At 41.9% G+C, this 25,541-nt stretch overlaps 1 protein-coding gene across 1 annotated transcript in view; it reads left to right on the top strand.

Annotated features, from left to right (window-relative positions):
- Window positions 1-5,175: 5,175 nt before the first annotated feature.
- Window positions 5,176-25,541, top strand: part of cdh13 (cadherin 13, H-cadherin (heart)) — a 391,528-nt gene continuing 371,162 nt past the window's right edge. The window contains exon 1 of the mRNA XM_061036764.1: window positions 5,176-5,451. Coding sequence (XP_060892747.1) covers window positions 5,407-5,451 — 45 coding nt within the window. The 5' untranslated portion in view covers window positions 5,176-5,406. The remainder of the gene's footprint in view (window positions 5,452-25,541) is intronic.

Below are 25,541 nucleotides of genomic sequence, written 5' to 3' on the forward strand. Positions count from 1 at the left end.
TGTGCAAACTACGGCTGATTAAAAACATTTTTTTCCCATCATTAGTCCACCTAAGAACTGACTATAATAACTCATGTTTTTTTCTCTTAACTGATTTTGTTGCTCCTACTCTTTCATGTGGCGAGTATAACAGTTTGAGAAGTTATATTTCAGCTGCAGCTCTGACGATAACAAACAGAGCGGCATGGAGACACTAAACATTCATATGAAAATATAATTCAAAGACATAAGAAGATATTCATAATCTAACATCTTAAAAACACAACTCAAAGGCTCCGGTGCTTTTTTTAGTCTCTGCTGAAGGATGAAGGATGACATCAGTTAAAAATAATCATTAACTTAGCGGGACTATAATGTTATTATACGGGACACATGAAGGGTCTCTCTCCCTCCTCCCCCATCTCGATCAGTGGCGGGAGCTCTGAGATCAAAAGATCTGATTGGTCAGTGTGCGGAGATTTCCACAGGTTGATCTCATATCTCGAACATAACCTGCTCCGCAGCAGGTTAGGCGTGCAGCATAAGTTACCGTGGCGATATACCCAGGTAAGAAGTGAATGATCTTCGTAGGATTGAAAACCCAGGGCTAACCCTGAAGTTACCTCGCTATCCCCAAATCCCGCTTCATAGTACAGGACCCTGGTCTGCTGGTTCGGTTTGGAGAATCAATGACCTGTTAAAGACTTGTATTTCTTATTCTGTTAAGCACATACGCATTCACACATGCACAACTGATAACACATTATATTGAATTAATTACATTTGTGTAAATAAATCTACTGTTTAAAATTGCCAGTTTGTCTCGTCTCCCTTTGTCGCAATCTGTGAGCTGGTATTGACAAATCCTATAATAACAAAAAACTTCTAAGAAAATGAACTCTGAGATGTAAACAACAGATGACAATGAACTATGACAGAAACCAGAAAATGTTCTATTGAGGTATTTTAGACTTGTAACCATGTTCCATCTGTTCACATGGAGGAGGCGGATCTTATGATCTATACTGCAGCCTGTCAGTAGGGGGAGCTCTGAATGTTTTGGCTGTTCATGCCATCTTTTTTTACAGTCTATGTGCCTAAGTGACAAAATTCATCGCTGCTTAAAATGAAGAACTTATGGGGCGCCGGTTGGCCTAGCGGGTATTTTGCCCCATTTACAGAGGCTTCTCCTTGAAGCGGCTGCCCCGGTTCTAGTCTGACATGTGGCTACTTTCATGTCATCCCCCCCTCTCTCTCTCTTTCTCCCTGTCTCAGCTGGTGCAAGCCAAAATATGTGTTGTAGAAATTAAGTTCAAACTAGGCTGCGTTTGAACTGAGCTGGAGTGACCCGGTGCAGGAATCCAACAGATCTTTAAAGAAACAAAGAAACACACTCAAATTCTTGAGTTTTGACAGTTAAGTTCCCCTTTAAGATCAAGAGGCATGCTTCTCCCTGACTTCTTGATGTAACACTTTAATAGTCTGAACACTCTGGTAATGTAAGTCCCCATCTGACTGAATGAAACCATTAAAAAAAACACTAACTAAAATCAATGAAGTGCATGCATGCGGCAAAATAATGTATGCCATCAGGACTTTAATCAGCCACAGGGTTGAATTCAAATGAGCCGTCCTCCACTTTAATAATTATGTGTTGGTTAATTGATTATTTCCAACAGGAAACTCACAGCAGCCTTCAGAGCCGGGTGTCTGGAGCATTTGAGTGTTTTGTTGAAGGACACCTGAGCAATTAACTGTCTGTCTTTTATCTTATAGAGGAACATGTGGTGATGTTTTAAATCTAACATGACAACAAATGCCATTAAAGTATAAAAAGAAATCAAACTTTCACTCCAGTAAAGACAGTAAAGTCTGTTGCTCTCTGCTCAAAGTGTATTTGTTACTTTGCTGAAAATGTTGTTAATGTCTCAATCAGGATTGACTTCAAAACAGATGGCCCCTGAAGTTTTCAAGAAATGTTATTGAGATATTGATTTGTTTGGGACTATAGCCAAGAATGTGTTGCTAAGGAGAGTATTTACAGTAGCTGTAAGTGTTTGTGGCTTAGAATCAAGAAAAGCTTGTTCATCATCGTGACGCAACATGTTACTCTGTGAAACTACGAGAAAAGAAGAAGAAGATGTACTTAACCCTCAAGGGGAAATTCAGTTTTACACTCTGTTGTTGAGACATGCTACTACACACATAAGCTGAAATACACACACACACACACACACACACACACACACACACACACACACACACACACACACACACACACACACACACACAAACAGGATCCTGTGGACATGCATTAATGGAGAGATGTCAGAGTGAGGGGGCTGCCCACAGCGAGCGCCACACAGCTGGTGGGGGTGGGTGGGGTTCCGTGACTTGCTCAAGGGTACCTCAGCAGTGGTCAGAAAATGTACTGGCCCCTCTCCTGCTACCAGACCAATTTCCAGACTTGGTCAGATCCCAGACTTGAACAGGCAACCCTTCAGTTTCCAACCCGAGTCCCTACTGACTGACAGGAATTTTAAACTTTGATATGATGACAGTAAAGGTCAAACAATATTGGTTCCTGATTGGTGCCTGATATGAGATCTTTCATAGCTCCTGGAAATCCTGGTGACACCCCTCTCTGTGGGTTTCAATACATTTAATAAAGTAAAAAAGTTAATATTTTGGAGACTATAGCCAAAATGACGATGATTTGGATGGTATTTACAGCAGCTGTAAGTGTTTTGGCTTCGGATTAAATAAAACACAAGTTCATTATAGTGACACAACATGTTACTATGCCAACTCTGTTATAAGATTTGTCATCTATAAAAGAGGATAATTAAAGTTCAATGAGAGGTTACATCATTGTTGTCCTTGTTTTTTCTTTAAAAAATATGCAGACAAAAGGATTATAACAGGATTTATCTTTTGAAAAGCACTCCACTGATCTCCATCAGAGCTTTTATTTTTGGTTTACAGTTTTAGAATTTTTGGCAGCTACTCTGGCAATCAATAAACCATTCTAGTTATTTTAAAGCAGAAATATTATAATCTTAAGAGGCTGCAGCTTCAGAAATGTGAACGTTTACAGGGTATTTTTTATTCAGGTGCATTCAGGGATATTGGGACATTTTTTCTTTTATATAGGTTGTCTTGCCATCCATTGACAAAAAACAAAGTCCAGCTTATCTGCTATACTGGAGATGAAACATGGAACAAAGGAAGGTTGATCTCATTTCAAGGAGGAATTTTGTGTAAACACGTCCAAAACTGTTTTTTCTCTGAACATTTGGGTGATTGGGGCAAAACTTTGGGTGGTTAGCAGTCAGGACTACATAGTAATCACTGATTAGGGCTGTGAGCCATGTTTTATTTCTTCAAATATTTGCATTAATTAAGTCAATCAAAATTTAATTGGACACATTTTATTGAGTTGCATAGGCTGCTGTTTGAGTTTTAAAGCAGGATTTAATGGGCATTTTCTGCTGGCTGGCTTTGAGTAAAAGGCAAAAACCCAAATAATATCCAGCCTCTCCATGAACATGTTTGTGGTTAATTAGGGGTGTGCACACATTTTGAGGTTTGGAACCACTAATCCGGAGCATACAGAGCATACACAAGGGTTTTCTAATGCAAGGTCGATTATTTTCTTTATCGGGAAGGCCCTTTGGGAACACCGATAGCCTCCCGGGTATGATGCATGCCTCATGTACAGAGTTTATAATCCTTGATGCAGGTGGTGTTCGAATCTGACCTCAGCCCTTTGCTGCATGCCATCCCCTATACTCTCTCATCCCAACATATTCTGTCTCTCTTCAGTCCCCAATCACCCAAAATCATAATGAGGGTGGAGGGAACAATACAAAAAGTGTCCAATCAAAATCCAGCTTCAGTTTAGCTTTGTTACTTTGGGTTATTTCTCTTTTTTTAAAAAGATTTATGTTTGGGCTTTTTGTGCCTTTCATTGAGGGATCGGACAGAGTTGGAAATCAGGGAGAGAGAGTAGGGAATGACATGCGGGAAAGGAGCCACAGGCGGGATTTGAACCTGGGCCGCCCACTTGGAGGACGATATCCTCCATACATGGGGCGCACACTAACCACTGCCCCACCAGTGAACTTTGGGTTACTTTTAAGATGAAAACTAGCAGAAGCTTATATGTCGATTTTCTCACCTCATTTATTACAGGGTCAAACTTCTGTTTGATTCTTGCACCGAACACCTGCGTGATGTCACAACAATGACTAACCAATCCTATTTTATATGCAACCTTAAGCCCAGCTCCCAACTACCCTGAATCCACACAAAACTTTTTTTTTGTTTCACCTGTTGGCAAAAAAAAAATCAGGACTTCAAATATGAAATAGTTCAAAACACTGAACCGGACATTTTTCACGATATAAAACCAATACTTTCAAGACTTTTTTAAAACAGGGCGCACATACAGTAATGTTCCCCCTATTAAGAATGTAGCCATGGAGAGAGAGAGAGAGAGAGAGAGAGAGAGAGCGAGAGATGCCCTCAGGCTGAGCGCACACCGACTGATAAAGAAAACGCTCCATCTGACAAACAACCAAACAACATTCCCCACACAAATAAACTATTCATTATGGAAGAAGAAGGAAGAAAGAGCGCTCATAATGAGAAATGAAGAATCGTTGTGATGGTGAAAGAATATTAAAGTCAGGAGTGTAAAAGCTACGGTGTCCACACAGCAGACTTCTATATGTTCTTTATGCAGCCTCGTACATAGTTTTATTGTAATATTACACAAATCTGAAATGTTTCATTACTGAAGTTTCTTTCTCTCCGGCTGCCCCGCAGGCACCGGCGCCGCTGCGCGCGTTCAGATAGGAAGCGTTAAATAGAGGCATCCCGTGCGCCCTCACGCCTCCATTGAATATACGATGATAAATTCCATAAATCAGATTTAATATGCATGCTGATTTAAGGTCTATAAAGCTGTCTGATGAGAAACATATGATATGTGTAACGCTGATGATGGATGCGTGGAAACCTGCTGCTTCATCCGAACTCCGCCTAATAATCTGGGGTGAAAATTTGGCAATTAAAAATAGTGACGCTGACTTTGAAAGACACGACCCCACTCCTCCTCCTCCTCCTCCTCCTCCTGCTCCTCGCCCCAATACCACCAGCACTCCCCTCTCCCTCCGTCTCACCTCCTCCCACCCTCCATCCTCCTCATAAATCTATTGGTTGTGGTCTCGGCTCCACCATCCAATGCTTTGCTGATCAGACTGCAGTTGTATTTCGGGGAAGTTGGCAGCCGGCTGCTCACGGCGAAAGGCTCTCCTCTCTCTCCGGCGCTTGGACAGTGGAATTATGAGCAGAGCTGAACCAGCCTCTATCACCCTGTATTGAATCTGTTTCTGTTTCACACCGAGAATAATTGAACCGACCATGGAGATTGGAGTGCGCATCTTCTTGGCGTTCCTCGTCCCTCAGGTAAGACGCGGAGATGTGCGTGAAAGAGTGCGTGCCTGTGTGTGACATGGATTTGGGGACAATTTTACGGAGACGCAGGGTGATCCGACTCTTGTTTTCGGGGTTCTGGTCTGCTCTCGGTATGAAGATACTTTTATGTGCAGGATGAGAACAGAGGGCTTGTCAAGTTTGCCCCGCGTCTGCCTGAACACCATTGACACACAGAGAGTCACCTGCACACTGCCAGGTCTGTCCGCGCCGTGCCAGAGCAAGTTCATCCCCGTTTTTGTGTTTCTGTGCACATGGGTGTTATTTGTGGCACCGAGTTTGGGGCAGAGAGTGCCGGGGTCTGGCAGCCTGCAGTGGTCGCCTACTTTAAGAATGCCTTCCACATTTTGTGAAAAAAAAGAGAGAGAGGTGAAAATAAAGACGGAGAGATTAGGGAGAAGCAGAGGATGGAGAGGAGAGAAAAGAAAGAGAGAGAGAGAGAGAGAGAGAGAGAGAGAGAGAGAGAGCTCAGGGGTGTATCTTATGTCTATGTGCAAATCACGGCTCCGGCTCTTGTCTCCAGTCGCATCTATATTCCGCTCAGCCACCAACTTGAGCGTTTCTCTGGGCTTGTGAGTGTGTGAGTGTGTGTGGGAAGCACACAGGCGGATTGGAGAGGAGAGGAGAAAACAGAGCGAGAGAGAGAGAGAAGAAACTTGGCCGCTCTGCTGTGTTATTTGTAGCGTCTCTCTGGGTATTTGACTCAGTCTCTTGCTCTCCGCAGACGTGGATTCTCTCGGGATATTTAATAAAGTCTTAATTCCCACTGTGATGGAGCCACTCTCCCGTTTGATCTGACTTTAATGTGGGGGAGGAGAGAGAGAGAGAGAGTGAGAGACTCGGAACAGCTGTTTCTGCCAGTCAAGTTTTAAGATGTCTATATAAATGGAAAGGAGCAGCAGCAAGGCTCAGTTTGATGGTTTTGTGACATCTTAGTTGTCTCAAATGCTTGGACACATTTCTTGAAACATTTTTAAAGTTCTTGGCACTGAGGATGCGTTTTCCTGAACAGCTCATTCTTGCAGTAAAACACTAAATGTAACCTTAAATTTATGTATCAAAATACAGTGTCATGACATTCTGAAAATACTTTTCACCACAGTGACGTTGTGTGCAAAACAAGCTGCAATGTTCTCTATCAAAATGCCAGCTGTCTGTGGGAGTGTGTTCTTGAACTCCTAATTTCCAAAACGCTTTGTCCTACATGGTTTTATAACATTTTTTTAAAGACAACTAATTGATCATTTGTATAAAAGTGGACACTCTTCACGTGTGTATTTCAATAGCCAAAGTTCACTGTTCACTCTATAAAGCAAAATCAGGCACAGGGACTTCCATGTGTTATGAGAGAAAAATGTGGATTGTGTTGTATTCTGAGACTGGCATGGTCACGCCACACTAAAGCCCACAGCACATGAGGTTGCCATGATACTGGATTTTTAAAACTTTAGTATGATAAGCAAAAAAAAACAACCTTAACAACAGCTGTTTCGATTCCACAGAAATATAAAATAGGAGTCCTGGGCACCCAAAATGATGTGATTTAAATTTGATATACTCTGTTAATCCTGTCAGGGAAATTCTGGTTTACACTTTGTTCTTGAGCGAAATGCGATTTACACACATATAAGCATGTAATACACACATGCACAAACAGGAACTATGGACATACATGAATGGAGAGGTATCAGAGGGGGCTGCACACGAGGAGCCCATTTAGCAGTTGGGAGTTCAGTGCCTTACTCAAGGGCACATAGGCAGAGCTAGGGAAGTGAATGGCACCTCTCCAGCTTCCAGACCCAATGGCACACTCTGGTCCATAGCGACATGAATCAGTAACCATCCGGTTCCCAACCTAAGCCCCTTCAGAATGAGCTTTATGGTCTAAGGACCTAAACATGCAGGCAAACTCCTGCACACTGTCTTTACTTATTTGTGCATTTGGACAGCACTCCCTCTCTTTTGCTTTGCCTCAGCTCTAGGTGGAAAATATGTCTGAAGATCTGAAGTTTCTTAAAAGCTTTGGTATTTTTAGATGCTTTCCGTCTTTAAAATATCGGAGATTGTATCACGTATCAAAAAGCATTTTTAGTATCGAAAAGTATTCATCATTTGCAAAGGTCATTGGAGAAAAAATTACAATCTTGCTATATAGGGTAATGCTCTTCACTGCTGTTGTGACCCCTGACCTGGTCCCTTCTTGAAGATCAAAACAAAATCCTGTCATTTGTGCACGTGTAGCTGCATTTGTGTGGCACACTGCAAAGCTTTAAGTGGCAGCTAATTTTAAAATAATGGAGAAGAGAGTGTTTCTAAACACAGCAAACATAGGAGAGCCCCGAAGCATGGCAGGAAAACAGCTCATTTGGGAAGCTGTGTGTGCTTCTCTCCTTCTCCCTCCCTCCCTCTCTCTCCCTCCCGCTCTCTCTCTCTCTCTCTCTCTCTCTCTCTCTCTCTCTCTCGCCCGCTCTGTGGATATATTGGGAGGTTACTGACAGACAGCAGCAGCTCATTTGGTTTTTCTAGATTGACCTGTGTAGGCTTGGTGCACATTTGTTACAGCGTATTATTCATTTTAATTGGTTAAGCCATCCCTTCATTTCCATGCTGTAGTTCAATCCTCTGATCTGAGAAGATCATGATTCAGGCTAATTCAGGAAATGATTTAACTTTGGCTATTATTGATTCGAATCTGCCCACTCATGCATACCGCCTACCCTTCCTGAACAGATGTGTGTCGTTACATTTCTGAAGCTTTCCATTGACTGGATTAATTCAGTAACCCTTCAGATAAATGTTTTTGTAATCCACACATGGACCTGCTGCTGTGGTAGTGCACTCAGAGTCATACACTCACTTATATTGTTTTCACAAATGCAAGAAAATAGTGAACATTTGCAGGGTGCAGCTTCTTGTGTGACAAAGCGGCAATCTTTTTACATCGACGTTACCCCAACTTTTTCTTGCCAACCCCTTGGTAAAATGTTCACATGCAGTCGGGTTGAGCTGATGTCTGAACACAACAGGAAATATTCAGGAACATTCACCACTGGTGAGTTGGTGCACTGCTGATGTTCATGAACTGTATAAACATGGATGTAGTCTTAGTGACGTCACCCATTGGTTACTGAAGGAGTGTTTTAAAGCCTATTCATGGCAGTCTCCATGTTGGAAATGCTGTCCCAACCTATCCTTTGGTCAATCAAAACTGGCAAAAGGTGGAGCTGAGGTGGACCTTAAGCCTCTTGGCAAACAGCTACAACTACAACAGCAGCTACAGGATGTGCCAATAAAGACATTAACCAGACCCAAATACTTTTTTGATCCAGGCTTAGAAATAAATGTTTATTTCTGCTTTGATTTGTTGTGTATGTGACTTTGGGGGCTTTTCCCACCTAGTGGACAATCGAGGAACTGCAGTTTTATTGGCTTCGTTTTCCCACACCATCTTTGTGCTTGTAATGAAGCTGCTTTATACTCCTTTCTGTTCCCCTGTGTGTACCTCTCCACCTTTAAGTTGATACTGTGGATACATCTAATAAAACATTACATTGATATAAAGGTTAAAAACTGTCACAGCGTCGGTCTCCATTGCTTCGTCCGCTATTTACCCATAGTCCTTTTTTATGTCGTGTCCTTCCTCCTAAATGTCAGCGGCAGCCTGTCCTGAAATTTTCTAGACATTTCAAGTGTGAAAAAAGGCTTGAGAGTGCCTCATCCACAGCAGGTTAGAGCTATGGTGCTGCCTTTGGCTTGTACTTCTGGCTGGCTGATTTACAGGCTGAACGAGCTCCACAGGGGGATCTCTATCCTCTCGCTGTCTCACCAGAAGCAGGAGCTGTAAATATTTTGAGAACCCCAAACGTAAATTAATCCTCAGAGTGAATGAGGCGCAGATTAACGCAAACCTCTGACAACTTTTACCATATGTCAGTGTTTTCCCCTCCAATGATCCAACGCTCAGCTCCCCAGCTTTTTCGAAAAAAAACCCCAAAAAACCACACACTTAACTCACCTGACTCATCTTCAGCAAGAAAAGTGAAAACCTACCTTCTTCCCTCTGTACTGTATCGTAAAGAGAGTGGGATCCAAGGAAGTTCTTATATTTATAGCTGCTAAGGAAGCCAAGTTCCTCTCCACTACAGGCTTGCCATTCACACCTACATTTCACACACACCCACATATGGGCACACACAGCAAAAGCAGGCCCCTCCTGCGGCAATAAATCCCTGTTTTCCAAATGAAACGCTAAGTAGTCTCTCCGGGTGGAGCAATGATTCAGAATAAGCACTGCACAGCTGGGACGTGCAGGTGCGAGGATTATTTTTTGTCCTTTTCTGACTTTCTCTCTCCTCTCTGTATGGCTTTTTAAAAATTTGTTTTACATCCTTTTGTTTCCTTCCACATGCTCCCACCCTTTACAACTTGTCTCTTACTTTAATTAATGTGATTAACCACTAATCTCCCATCATTTCCACACCTGCTCAGCAGAATATCCCCCCTTTACTCTCTCTCTTAGTTACCTCTGCTGTGTCTTACGAGTCGACTGTGGACGACAGTTATACTCACAGTTTAAATTCTGGGCTGGCACCTGGGCGTGTCTGTAGGAAGATTTGCTGTCACGGACGTTTATGGGCGCAGTGACCAACAGACTGTTAAAGTTCCTGTTGAAGCCTCTGAAGGCACAGAGAGAGAGAGAGACCGAGAGAGGGAGGTTACTAAAATCTTGGCACTGAAGACTGACGGTTGCCATATTGTGCAGAGCTGACCTTCTTGTAGCGACACCTCGTTGAGGCATGCTCCATGAGCTGCATTGATTTCACTCTGACATTTGTCATTCTCACACATCCTCCCAAAGTGGCAGTCTATTTAAGATAGCAAGATTTCCATTCTCTCCCTCTGCTCTGTCATTGCCAGCTCCGCCCTTGCACCAGTGCTGCACTCTAACTTTCAACCCCAGCATCCACCTGCAGGCTGGGACCAGAGGGTTCAAGATATTATCACACCACTCCTCAGATTACATTTCAAATGAATCTGCATGACATGTTGAGGTGAGGACCTGGATGATAAAACACAAGCTATGTTCTGCAGCTGCAAAAAAAACCCATTTCAAACACAAGTTGTCTGACTGAAATTTACACAAACACACTGACATGCACTTGATGATCTGCCCTTTATTTTCTGTCTCACCCTGATTCAACCCAAGAGGCATGTTACTGAATCAGAATCGTGAACAAAGAAAGCATACTCATGCATGTCCTCTGTCACCGTCTTTTGAGGTTAATGAAGACAAACTGAGGGACAAATTCAAAAATAATGGATTGAGTATCACTTGACTTAGCTATCAGCCCAATCCCAAAGTATGAAACCTCTCATAGATACGATGCTGCAACTCTCAACTCTCTTAGGACACTAAACATCTCCCTCTAATTGTGAATGGATTCAAGCCCTGGTGTTCCTGAATTAGACATTTTTTAAATGAGCCTCACTTGCATACAGAGAAATATTTTTTTCCCAGAATGTCTGCATATTGAGTGATTTAAAATATTCTTGCAAACAGCACAGGGGCACTCAGCATGACTTGCTCTGCGTTGCGATTGCCTTTGCAATGCTTTGAAAATAAGAGGGATTATTTTGGCTAATTTGCAAAGGTTTAATGGCTGCAAAAATCTCACATAGCATTTTTAAATAAACCTCTTAGTTTTGAATACCCTCTGCAACTTTTATGAACTGCACACATGGAGCCAATCTTTTGTGGCCCCTTGGGAAGGTTTAAGTGTCCTCTCAGGCCAGCTGTCCCATTTGCACTGTCTGGGCAAGTTTTTTTTTATAATTGAGTGTGGTTAAGGAGCAACAGTGTGACACACTACAAAGTCTAATGACGACACTCTTTCGCCCGTCTGTCCTCCTCACACTCTCTTGTCCTCCTCCCATTCTGCCCTCTCACACCGCTGCTGCTGCTGCTGTTTCAGCTCACAAAGTCGAGCTGCCAGAATAAAGGGTTAGAGTTTAGAAAAATTGCAGAGAAGTTTGCAATTTAACAGCCCACAGAGACACAAAAACACTCAGAATAAAAGGAGCATGAAAAGGCTCAAGTGAAAGCAGCCCAATAGCAATCTCGACTTTGCTGTCTAAATGTACCAGGGTGTTACTGCTGTTCTAACAATCGGTGGGCAAATGGGCTTTCTAGTATGAGGCTTTGAGGTTTCAGTCTCCTTCCCATTCTACTTATGTGTGCTGTTTCCTTGAAAGCACACAGCTAACCACAGTGTGTTGCTACAGTGCTCTTTGGAGATTTTTTGGAGTCAGATGTTATTGACAGAAAACATCCAACTCTAAAAGCTTCCTGTAAATGAACACACAGACACAGGCACACACATGCAAGTTTGTACCCTAAGGGACACAAAGGGCCGTGCAACAATTTATATTTTTACCAATTCTAATCTGTAACACAGACACTTACTTACAAAAGAGCTTTGTTACTACTCTGTGTGTTCTCCGTGACTGTGGTTGAGCCGCAGTTCACTGAAAGGTCAAACACTATCTTAACTCCACTGTGCGGGGGTTGTGACCTTTGAGGGAAACATCGTCTTCCTCAATCTTCTCTCCCTTGACGTCGCCACCGAGCTCTCCTGAGGGACGTAGTCAATGAGAGGAGGCTGCAGCAAGAGAGGATGAGGGATGGAGATAGTGAGAGTAGCAATTTAAGTAAATATGTACTCTTAACGCTCCATTAGAATCTGCTCGATTTGATATAAGTGGCCTGATTATGCAAACCGCCAATGGACATGGCGTGAGGAAAAAAATAGAGAAAAGCCCTGCATCCTAGGAGAGTGGATTAATGGCTTATTTGTGAGTATTTGATGAGTTTTAGTGGGCAGAGAAAGCAGAGAGGAGATGGGCAAGCACACACACACACATGCACATAAAGGACCTCAGTAACCATGTGTGAAGGACACAGCAGTACAATGCGATCCTGTTCCTCCAGTTGATCACGCTTTCATCTCAGTTTGTTCTCCACTTGTCAATTCTGCAGACAGACAGGCAGATGAACAAGCACAAGGATAAAATGGATGTCAGGCAGACAAAGAGCCCGATAGATACTCAGGTTGAGAAAACAAGTGAAAGAAAAGCAACTGATATCCCTTCCTAAAAAAAAAAAAAAGCAATCAACTCACAACCACAAATAAAGAAAAATTGAAAGTGTACATCTGAAAGGATGAGAGACACGATACACACCCCTTGTCTCTTACTTTCTTCCTCGTTCAGCATCCTCCTCCCCCACCATCAGCTCTGACAAACACTCTCTGTAACACATTGGAGATATTCATGGGCTGTTCATCCACTCTGTTTGTCTGCCACACTCACAAACATCCTGATGTGTCCTCCCCTCTCTTCTGCTGTCACAGGCACAAGCCCCAGCCTATGTTTGGCAGGAGGCACAAGTTTCTTTTTTCGGTGTGATTGCGATGACTCCCCCTCTATTGCCTCGAAGAGCGCTGAAGCTGCCAGCAGCACAGTGGGAGTATTCATTCGAAAGGGCTGGTACTGCGAGGTCCCATTTCTTCCACAAGAGTAGTTTTACTGACGGTAGAAGCAGGTGATGATATTATAAGATGCATTAGCGCTTTCAGGGAGGAGCGCTCTGCTGTTGGCTTGTTGCACTTTTATTTAGATAAGGTAATAGATGTGTTGCAAGTCCTTCTAGAGTCGTGAATAAAAGCCACTTAGTGTATGTCACTGAATAAAGCTTTTCATCACTGACTGCATTGTTAATTGTTGCCACAGGGTCAAATGGAGATTTCTTCCATCTGCACTTGATCTATTTTTCATGAGTGTATTGGTGGGTGAGTAGCTCCTGAGCAGTGTTTCTGCAGATTGATGGGTCATTCTGTAGCAGTCTGCCCTGAACACATGGTACTGTAGCTAAGTGGCAAGTAGAATGAAAAAGATGTAAATCAAAGACTTGGTGTTCCAGCAGAAAAGGGGGCTCCTTTTTCTTGCCCTCATGTTTACTTGCACTTAACAGACTAAATGAAGCATTGGAGAGGAAAATTCAAAGTTCTCCACTATGCTGTAATAAGTACCCCGGGGTGGAAACACACCACTAGGTTTCAACCTGACCCAGACCCAATTAGTTTTCAACACAAAATTAGAAAAACACATAGAAGAACACTTTCTCTGAGGTGTTAAGTTTGGCCTTTTTTTTAAGGGTGTTACTTTACTTGAATGGTGTAGGTGTAGATGTGAACGCTCAGCTGAGAGTATGAGATGCATGGCCTGCAGTGTGCTTACCTTGCACTATTCCTTATGGATAAGCCTACCTCTGGCATACTAATATGGAGTTCTCTGCCTTAAAACGAGGCAAAAGTGGTGACTCAACCAATGTATTTGATATCTCTTTAAGAGGAGCAGGAAAATAACAACGTCTGCTTAGGCAGTCAAATAGTAAACTTTGTGAATTAAAAGTTTCAAAATATCACCAATAGCACCAAGTTTATGGGGGATAAAATGTGCAATGAGAAAAAAAAGTTATGAACAGCTGTAGCCAAATGCAATTAACATGTCAATAAGTTGCTTTTGAGACTACAGTAGTAGTCATTGATTTAGGTATTGTAATGGTGTTTTCACACATGCACTAAACTATTTTTAATGTATGGAGTTTTGTGAACACAAGCAAATGATCTTTACCCTGAACATTTAAGTTAAATTTCCATGAAGTCGAGGTGAGCTGTTTGTGACTACAACAAGAAAAAATCAGGAAAATCATTGTCATGTAGTTTCCAACTCTGTTGCCTTAGCTGTTTCCGCATAATTCTATTTATTTCATGTCCTGCATCGCTTTTGGTTTTTGTTTTGTTCCTACAGTACTTTGATTTATGTATTATATTCATGGTTGTTGAGATAACTATTTTGTCTCTTGTATTCCTATGTTTTTTATCATCACTGTAAAGCACATTGAGCTTACCTGTCATGAAACATGCTTTATAAATAAACTTTCTATATTATCCTGACTACCCCTCCCATCCTATAGTCTCCTGCTATGAAGTTCATGGGTGAACAACTGCTTTCCTGGAACAGTCTGCCTTAAATTGTCTTGAAATTTTCAGGAGAGCGAGTGTAAAAACAGCTCTAGAGTCCATTGCCGTGTGCACTTTCAGATATATACATTGGTGTCCGTTAGTCATACGGCATGAACAAGAAAGACAGTGTTAGCAGTGATGGCATGTAAACAACGAGTGGATGGGACAGACTTGTGTCATGCTAGCTACTCATGGATGTTGTTTCAGCTGCATTCTTTATGCCAGAGTGCACACACACACACACACACACACACACACACACACACACACACACACACACACACACACACACACACACACACACACACACACACACACACACACACACACACACACGGTATGCAAAACTTTCAAATCTCTCATTGTCAATTTCTTCAGGTTTTGAGTGTGCCACTTTTCAGTTGAGTTTGAGGTGATGTCAATGTGATTTTGAGACGGATAACAAGCTACTGCAAAGTGAGCCACGTATCAAATGACGATGATAGAAGACGTAGCATCCCTTTGACTTTAACATTGTTCTTAAAGTTCCGGTGAAATCGGATCCACTGATTTGCTTCTTCTCTCTGGAAGGATGTGATGTGATTGCATGAAGGTATCAGCCCTACTTTTTCATTCCTCCTCTAAATGACTCTGGGTTTTTTCATTTTGCTCCTTGTTCATCAAGTGTCTTTGAAGTAATCAAATCCCTTTCTGCCGTCGAAACGGATGTGATAGATGAGAAGGTGTTCTTGACTTTTACAAGAAATCACTGCAGCTTACTCGCTCCTCACTCCTGTGCTTCACAGCATTTCTTTACCAATTGTTCTTTTCATCAGCTCACGTCCTTTCCCCGTTCTCTTGTTCCTCTCCTGATTGTGTCTCTAGTAATAGGCGATTCACACCAGACAGCCTAACAGCTTTAACAGCTAATTTTTGCCCTTTTCTCTCCTTGTGTGTTCCATTATCCCTGCTCCAGTGTTGCAGGAGACATCAGGCAAAAAAAAAAAATTGACTTGGGGGAGAAGAAATCAATGTTTTCGTCTGCTCTGATGCAAGTAGTACCTTCCCACCTGCCTAGATGGCGACAAAATGCCAGAAATTCTTTGAAGGGTTTTCAAGGATAATTGCCACTCAGATCCACTTAACGTTTAAACTGTGTGTGTATGCATGTGCAGGTGTGTATGCCAGTTTATGTGAGTGTGTTTGCTTGTGCATTTGTGCCAGCGTGATCCCTGGTCAGAGAGTTTTGTGAAAAGGTGCTTTATAGAAGTAAAGTGGCCAATCAAACCTCTGCACCTGACTGTTAAGAAACCAACAGGAACTGAAGGACTCATTCGATGCCATCAAACAAAGCTCTATGTTGGCACGAATGCAAGCAGGTCGCTTCAAGGCAATTAGGACAGCTATTCCCACTTATTGCTTTTGATGTCAGCATGTGGGGGAACGAGAGAGCCAACTTTCGGCTGCCACTGACAGAGAGGGCTGACTCTTCAGTTGAAATTATTCAGAAGAAATTAATGTCATCCTCCATTCAAAGGTTTATCTCATTTTATTGCAGGAAGGTCCAAGGCTTTGAATTCACAAATGAATTAAATGATGGGGCAAAAATAATTAAGTGGAAAGAAGCTATGCAGGGAGCATGCTATTGGACTGCTAATGACCTTGTCCATGACACTTTTTTTTTAACTGGTTAACCATATTTTGAAAAGCCTCATTGAGTGCTGTCGTGATGAGCCGCACTTTGATGTTACTTTTATGCAATATTCAGGCCATGGGTATGTTGCAGGGATTCTATATTTGACTCTCTCGATGCCTTCCAGTTTGTACACAGAGACGAGCGTTCTTCATTTGAAAGAAAAGGATTCTCGTCTACAATGGTAATTCTTCCTGTTGCTCTGATGTCATTCACAAAGGCTTTTGCTTGAGCACGGTGTTAGTCATTAACAAGCTGTATGGCTATTTCTGTGGGAAATGAAACATTGTCGAGGCTTGACTAACAGATGTGGGGGGGTTTTGAAACAACACAGAAATCAGTTTTGTTGTGCACTGTAATCAGGAACATCCGTCGCTTCAACGTATCATGTGGTGTATAAGCTGCCCGTAAGCTTCCATTTCTACATCTTGCTTATTTGTTTCCATACTCATGTCTGACTGCTATAAGTGTTCAAAACTTCCCCAAAAGGTCCGCCTCAATAAGTTCCCGTGTTACGTGATCCGTGCAGGAAGTTGTCCCGCGGACCTTGAGTAATTAAAACATAGAGTTTAGGTGCACGGCACTCGCAGTCCATTTGGATAAGTGCTGGGATTGCTATTTGCAAGCACACTTAAGGGATTTTGGTGAAGTTGGTTGGGCTGTGGAGCTCTTGGGGAAGGCTGAGGCAGCAGTAATCAGGGGAAAAATGAGGCTGTGGCTTTTCCTAGCAAGGTGAGTGCAGTGATTTCCACAGCGATGCGGCAGCACTCCAAACACATGCTGTGATTCATTCAAGTAAGACAAAAGGCATTGATGTTACTAACACAAAGGGATTACAATTTCAGTGAAAAACATGATTTGCAAATTTATATTATAGAGTTGGTCTTTGCCCTTCTCATTATCTCACCTTCACCTCAGTTATCAGCTATAGGAGAGCTGCAGCCGTGCTATAGGCTTGCTGCCGCACAGATTCTTCGTGGAGCGAGCTGACTGGATTTGATTTTCATTAGGATTGCATGTCTTCACTGTCACATCCGCTCCCAACCTTGCATGCTTTACTGGACACAATTTTCCACTGCGGTGGCCCCCGTACTGACGGCTTGGGTTTTCACGCCGCAGTAGAGTCACACCGGGTGGCCGGTTATCAGTGCATTCACCATTACAGAGTCCTGTGTGGTTGACCCGCTCAAAGAGGGCTTTTCTGGAGTCCCACTAGGAGACACGCTCTGCTGCTGAGCCAGGACGAGCAACCTACAGAATTACAGCAACTGCAGCAGACAGTCACAAGTCAAACAGTGTTCTGCTCAGACCTGGATGTGCAGGTCACACACATCCTCACACACACACACACACACACTCTCTGCTGACAGACAGTTGAAGGCTGAGACAGTACAGGCTGATGTTACTGCTCCACAGAGGGTTTCAAAGATCGATTGGAGATAATTATTTCTAATGGAGCCTGAGCAGAGACAAGAGTGTCCTTTCCAGCCACAGCTGAGAGCCAAAGAGTGTGTGTACACATGACATCCGGAGTGTTTGACTAAGATTCCTTTTTGTCTTGGGGATTTAATTAACTACAAATGAGTCGGCTGGGCACTTTTATATCAGAGCTGAACTGTAAGCCTTGTGATTAAAAGCCAAACCCTGGAAACATTTACATAAGTTACTGATAAATACTGTTGACTGTATAGAGCAGGGACGTAGGTCTTGGTGACATCACCCATTGTTTTCTGAGGCAGAGTTTTGAAGCCAAACAATGGGGGTTGCCATGTTGGAAATGCTGTCTAAAAACAAATTTTAGGTCATCTTAGGAACAGGCAAAGAGGTGGTGTAGAGACAGGCCTGCATCACCTCTTCAGACATGCCCTTAATTATGCAAACGTATGCATCACTTTTAGCCTTAATCAAATCAAAATGGAAAAGGCAAACAAACAGCCCTGTACAGCGTTTACCCATTAAAAAATGTTCCTTTCATTTGAGCTTGTTGGTCGGCTCGAATTTGAGTTCATACAGCCACATTTTTACCTCAATGCTGTGTTACTGATTACATCTTTCAGTAATTTCAGTAATACAAAAAGATCCATAATTCTTTATTTTGAGTATTGTTTGGATAGTTGCTTTTTCTGTAGATTTCCAATAAAGCTTTGTCCTCTCTGCATGGTTTTTTATTTTTTGGCTCCAAAGCCTCAAAGCATCTTACGTTTTGGTATTCAGGTCAAGAACATGAACATTCATTACAGCTGCAGTGTGTTTCCACTGTGACACAGGACATGGGCCTAAATTATCATGGCTCTATCCTGTGATTTATGATATTCTGCTTTGGCCTAGTCTGGCTCACTTATTCTGCGGTCTGTCTCCTTCTCTCTGATGCAACTCGTATACTTATTTTAGATCAGCAAGTTTTGCTGACTTTGATCAAAACTCATGTTCAACAACTTCCTAACTTCCTATCAATAAGCAATAATTAGGAGGGTATTTAGGGTAAACTCTTAGTTAATGGCCTTTTAGCTATAGTCATGTAGAATAAGGTGCTAATAAGCAGCCAGTATGGTTCTGTTATGAGTATGTTAATAAACAACTAGTTAATGGCGAATATTGTGACCTTAATTTAAAGAGTTTCCAAATGTAGTTTTTGAGAGTGGCATCACTTTTTCTGATTTCAAAATGACGATGCCAAATCAGTTTTGAGCCATACAGCTCATTTATTTAGCAGTTTATGGAAATGTGATTAAGTTACAAGCAAGCACAACTTTAGAAACTCCAATTACAGTAGCAAGCCACTTCGTTTCAGCACTCTTTGGGATGCAATAAATCGGCCTATGTGTTCCTCTACCTGCAGCGCACTGATCAGTTTTTAGGGTCGTCGACGACAAAACAACCAAACTTATAAAAATCCTTATGCAGCATACTTTGACGTAATATCCGGTGTTTTCTTGGCAACAATAAACATTTTGTGTCTGTCATGGCGGCTCATCATGGCGGCTGCCATGACAAGACTCATCCCGTTACAACAATAAAATTCTGAATTTCTCTGGCTTTGATAACTGTTGGAAATATTTGAGGTAATGTAAGTATTCAACAAAAAATATATATAACATAGGCTTAGTCAATTTTTTATTAATTTCATTACATATCATTCATTATTATTCATTAAATGTGAACTGTTTTTGTAAACGCTGCTGTACATGATTGCTGCCAACAAAATTACGTTGTGTTATTTTATACTATGACAATAAAGAGTTACACCATGCCAACATGATCAGCCCTTTTCAGGCATGCAGGGACATACAAGAAAAGTCAAAGTCAATCATTAATTCATTTTTATTAATAATGCTGATCTGAAAGAGTTGGAGAGTGTAAGGTCTTAATATATGAACGTTGGAAGAGGTGTGTTTCTGAAACTATCCTATAAAACATCACTAAATTAAGAAACAGAAAATTACAGAGGCGCTTCAATTGCAGCAGCACAAGCATGAAGGCATTTTGAAGGGGACAGTATGTGAGATTTGGCAGTTTATGTTTATGTATTGCATCGCAAAGGCCACCGTCTGCAGCAATGTGTATCCTAGCTCCTGTGCCGGCACTAAAGGGGCCGAGCTGACCGGCACCTCCAGTGGGTGATACACTTAATATTGACATGTACCTCATACAACCCAACTCAAAAGAAAAAAAAACATCCATTTACGGGTATGTACATGTGTCTTTGTGTGTGTTTGTCTGTGTGTCTGTGTGTACTTGTTCTACTCAAACAACTCTGAGCCCTTTAAATCTCTGTATCTCATGAACATTTGAAGCAGAAACAACGATCCAGTGAAAAGCAAACATCGCTCTTGAGCATTAATATGTGTCGCTCTTTGAGCCGGAGGAGTCAGCCATGGGAATGCTCTAATAATTCATCGCTAATAAAAGGGACTAAAGCACTCAGCACCATTACAGACTTTTATTCTAAACACTAACGAACCAAAAACACTTTAAAAAAGGTAATGCACATGTCAAGTATTTGACTTCACCGCAGGCACTTCTTGATAACTCTCAACGTCAAAAGCGCAGACAATTTATTCTCTCTCCTCGTCTGAATGTGAAGAGGCTCCGGCACTTAACTTTGTTTTTGCAGTGGGTGGATGGAAGCCGCTGCTGCTGCTCTATGCTCAAGTTGGAGAATGACTTGACTTAGCCAAGAAGTGATAATGAATGTGTGTGGGAGCAGACAATACAACCATGTTCCCAAGATAAGAAATAAAGGTTAGGAGTTGTTTTTTTGTTGTTGTTTTTTTTAATTTGGGAGGTAATGAGAATTTTGAAAGAGTGACAATGTAACAACATAACTTCAAACTAAAATGTGCAAAGTAAAGAGAATGATTTGATTTGTACACAAAAAAAGAGGCCTACATGTTGCAAGATGAAATGAAATATCTAAACAGCTTTCTCAGTGTTCTCTTCAGTTAGACTAGCTGGTTAGTCTGAACAGGAAATGAGTCGCTATGAACATTCCTCTGTAGATAATGTCACGCTGTGTACTTAACAAACTTGCATCATCACCTATTGCATGCTTGTGAGAACAAATGTGGTTCAATTCTAAATGTTCTTTCTTAAGGACTCATACCAAGATGACTCTTTCCTATTCAGATTCGAACATAATTTGAGTATCAAGTACACTGATATCTCATTCCCATGCACATTTATACAATTGATTAGGGGCGGCTGTGGCTCAGTTGGTAGAGTTGGTGGTCTCTCAACTGCAAGGTTGGGGGTTCAATCCCCAGCTACTGCAGCAACAAGAAACTTAATTTAACCCTAATTGCTCCAGCTGCTTTGTCGGCAGCATATGAATGTGTATGAATGGATTAGTAACATCTGATGGTCACATAGCAGCCTCTGCCATCAGTGTGTGACCTGCGGTGTAAAAGCATTTTGAGTAGTCAGAAGACTAGAAAAGACATATACAAGCTCTAGTCCATTTACCATTTGAGCAGCGTCTGAAGGCAATCCTGCAATCCTCCTCATCTACAGTTTTACCAAAACTTTTGCTCTTGGCCTCTGATAACATTTTTTATTATGGTAATACTCAGATCAAACAGTATACATACACACTTCTCCTCCCCTCCACATATTTAAGCCACTGCAGACTAATTATCCTGGAGATACAACTGAGCCGGACAGATGGTGTATCCTAGCATTGTTGGTCAGAAAACAGGATTCTACCTATGCTTGCCAAATTACTGCAAAAAAGTAGTTATGTAGTTATAAGTTTGATGTCAATGCTAACTACTACATCCATTGTTATGTTGTGTGAAATTTAAATATACATAAGGTCAAATGTTTTAGAACTTCATTGACTTGTGTCTTCTTCTTTGTACATGAACAATAGATCTAGTCAGGTGTTTTTTTCTTAACAAACGAAAACTGAAATCTTGAGATAACACACCTGAGACTTGACCTACATGTTGTGGCTCCTATACATACCAGGCTGTCTGTACCAGGAGTGTTTGTGTGAATGTGTTCACCTCCATCCATCTTTTTAATTGATCCTGCAGAGCCCTAACCGGAACCATAGGATTATTTTACACATAAATTTGGGTTCAACATGACCCATATATATTCATCCATAGCCCAGCAGAGGAGGTAAAACACACTTAGACATGCACGCTTAGACTTGTTGTGTTCCCACACTACCCACTCTGAAACACTTACACATTTCACACATGGATTCACACATCCAGGCTCTCCTAAATGCATACACACACGCGCTCACATCTGTAGGAAGTGTTAATGAGTGTCTCTGGACGCTGGATGTCTCCACTTTTCTCTCCCTATGCTCGACGATCTGACAGCTGGAGCGAACCCTGTGTCAGTTGAACACTTGTAAAACTCCAAGCTTCTGGTCTACACACTTGATCCACATTTCCTGCTCTTATTATATATGTGCCTGCTTAAAGGATTTTTAAGGGGGGCAGTGTGCGTATCACCTCCAATAGATGGGCTCAGCTTGTTCCTTGTTTGAGGATGCTGTCTGAAGACCCAACACAGACGCTAAGCTATGTACAGTGCTGGAAAAGATCTGCAACATATTTCAGAAAATCCAGAAAACGAAAGCCAGTGAATAAATATTTTACTGCTTCACATGCTGAAGAAAACTGTAAATTGCTGTATTGCCTGTATGCTGCACATACGTCAGATCAGCTGTTTGCATTAGAAGTGTCTCGGGAAAGCAACAAAAAAAAAAATAATAATGCAAAAAGGAAACAAAACCCTGTCCCGTCAGCAGAACCCTCTGTCGCACATGGATTCATCTTCTATTGAGCAGAGTGACATGACGTGTGTAAGAGTGAGCCCACCAACGCTAGTTTTACAAGCCTGGGTAGCATAAGGAGGTCTGATTTGATTGGTCAAGGCTTTACACATAATAGCAACATAATGGCATCGGGTGCTGGTTTGGCTCAATTGGTAGAGCAGGCTCACCATGTACAGAGAACGCCATTCTCATTTAACTGGTCGCAGGCTCGACTCCTTAAGTCATCCCACACTCTCTCTCCCAACATTTCCTGTCACTTTCCATCTGTCCAAATCAAAAACAGGGAAAAGAAAAACACAAAAAATAAAAGTATAAGTAAGGACAGTCTCCAAATTATTTAGGGTGGGCTTACTCCACAAGTGGATGCCACAGCTCCCCCATACAGCCATGGCTGGTTGTTACTCCGGCAGGCTTCTCCAAACTGCTCACCCTGTTCCTCACCCTGATTAGATAATCTGAATGTTTTTCATGAAGATTTGGTCGACTGCAGGAGCTGCTGCTTGCAAAGTATGAAAAGAAGGCATGAAGCAGAACACAGAATGAATTCATTTTTTACTACATAGTCAGCAAGCATTGATGAAGCTTGGTTCAGTCTGGCAGTCAGTTAGGACTTAATCCTGAATAATGCAACTGTGCCTTAAGATCCTTATTCTCCATCCTTCATTCACTCTATGTCACTGAGTGGTTCATTTTCATCACATTATCTTTGTCTCATTTTCTCCCTTACCATTATTCTCTATTCTTGTTTTTCTCTCTCCCTGCATCTACTCTCTTCAGCCTAAATGCAAAAACCTGAAATCTGTTTTACTGGCTCCTGCTCTCCTGTGCACAAGATCAAAGACCCTATAAGAAGTAATATTGCATGCATGGAGCTGCTTTTTCCAACTGAAATTACCAGTCTGTTCAGCACTCGCCCTGCCTCAGCCTCAATGTGGTTAAAGATGCAGAGTGGAGGAGACAGATGAAGAGTAAAGAAAAGAGAAGGGGACTTAGAGAGGTAGGAGGGAGGGAGTAATAACGGCAGAGCAATAGAAAAGGTAAGGCAGGTGGAGGGAGGAGAGAAGGTGAAAGCAGGATGGGAGAAAGGATGGCGATAGAGGAATTACGGATGATGGAGGCTCTGTGGCATGGCTGCTGTGTGGACGGTGGGTGGACAAGGTCGCTGAGTTGTGGCTCTGCAATGGTTCCTGACAGAGTCATTTCTCACGTTGAGATTTACCCAGGCTCTTTCCAAAAGTGGGAGGACAAGAGTGAACGACCCTTTCGACTTGTCATGAATATTTATTTTGTGAGAGCGTTCAAAGGCTGCTGCGTCTAGAATGACAAATTGTGGTCAACTACTTTTATCTGTTCCCATCTGTTTCTCCTCTCCATCCACCTGGGATAGTCATCTTAGATATGAGCCAGTTTTCTCTTTGGTTGTTTAAAATGGCCCGAGCATTTGGGAAAGGGGTGTGGGGGAAAAGGTGATAAACCTCAGAATCGCAAATATAAATCATACAAATATGAATTTATTCAAGATGTCCAAATATAGATTTTTCTAAATGTAACGTCTTTCATCATTTGTACATTTTCACCAGCAGCCGATTTGAGCGCGCCAAACCTACTGCTGTCATTATCTCCGCTGCACCCTTTCCACCTTCCTCAGTACACCAAGGGAAATGTCCATCCTGGCTCATCAGCCACGCTGCTCACATTAGCCAGCTGTCAACGTCAGTAATGTATGTCTGTGTGACATACTATCATACTGCCTGTCCTGCCTATGAACCATTTGGACCAGTGGTTTTCAACTGGTCAAGCCTCAGGACCCACCACCGACTCCTTCATGAAAAATCGTGACCCACATTTCTGATATTTTTGATAAATAGTGCAGTTTGGACCTCAGATGGTGCAACGTTTGACAGAACAAAGAAACTGAATGACAAATCTTGTCGAAGAAGGGCTTCAGACCTTTTGGCACAATTTTTCTTCCAAACACTCCTTCACGACCAACTCTTGGGTCCCGACCCACCAGTTGAGAACCACTGATTTAGACATTCAGCCCCTTACCATCTTCATGAAAAATAAGCATTGTGCACACTCTGGATTCCACAATCCCCCCCTAGGTAGGAAGAAGCTGGACCAGACGTATTCAAAATGCAAGGTCTGCAAAATGAAGATTTCATTTTTTTTAACCGGCACGTTCCTGATGAATCCTAAGTTAGCAGAGCTCATACAAATGATTTAAAGTATTTTGCAAGTAAAGCATAAAAAGCTCATCTTTGTTTAAAGATTTCCTCAGTGAATTTACATTAATGCAATTAGATGGTAACAAAACATTACAAAATTAACTGCTGCATTATTTTAAACACATTTCCATGGCCTTTTTTGTTGTTTTCACATTTTTATTGGTGTTTTCAACATTAGCTCACAGGTAAAGCCCACAGATGAACATGTAGACAAACAAACAAGACCTTAATCTAAGTCCTAGAAAACTAATGTAAAAAACATTTTAAAATCAAAGTGTTGCTTGGGAGCAGTAACTCCAGTAGTCTGTTCATTTTCTCAGTATCAGTAGCTGAATCAATTCTTTTTTTTGTAGTCTTCGTCGCTGCATTGAGCCCTGAATCCCACTTGTCCTTCAATTGTGCTTCCTGCAGTCTCAAACCATGTGTCAGTTTTTCCATGATGTAGATTTCCTCTACTGTCTCTATCTTTGTTCCTGAGTAGGGGGGTTCACTCTATCCCACCTCCTTGTAATAGATTTTTGACCAGCTATCGACAATATTTCATCGAAATGGAATCGAATCTTGAGATTTATTGAAAGATTTACATCCCTTATTTGAACATCTTTTTAGGGATACAAGAAAATGTTAAAATCATGAGATGAGAGTCAGAAACTCCACGTACAGTACAACCATGTCAAGAGGTAGCAGAAAACAAAACAGTACCTGGCGCAACATAACACATCAATATGAAGTTATGGTTAAACAGTTGATGACTTCTGAATGACTGGAAGATGGGTGTGCAGTTTATT

The sequence above is a fragment of the Labrus mixtus genome, chromosome 4 (genome assembly GCF_963584025.1).
Source record: "Labrus mixtus chromosome 4, fLabMix1.1, whole genome shotgun sequence".
In the NCBI taxonomy this organism is placed as follows: domain Eukaryota; kingdom Metazoa; phylum Chordata; class Actinopteri; order Labriformes; family Labridae; genus Labrus; species Labrus mixtus.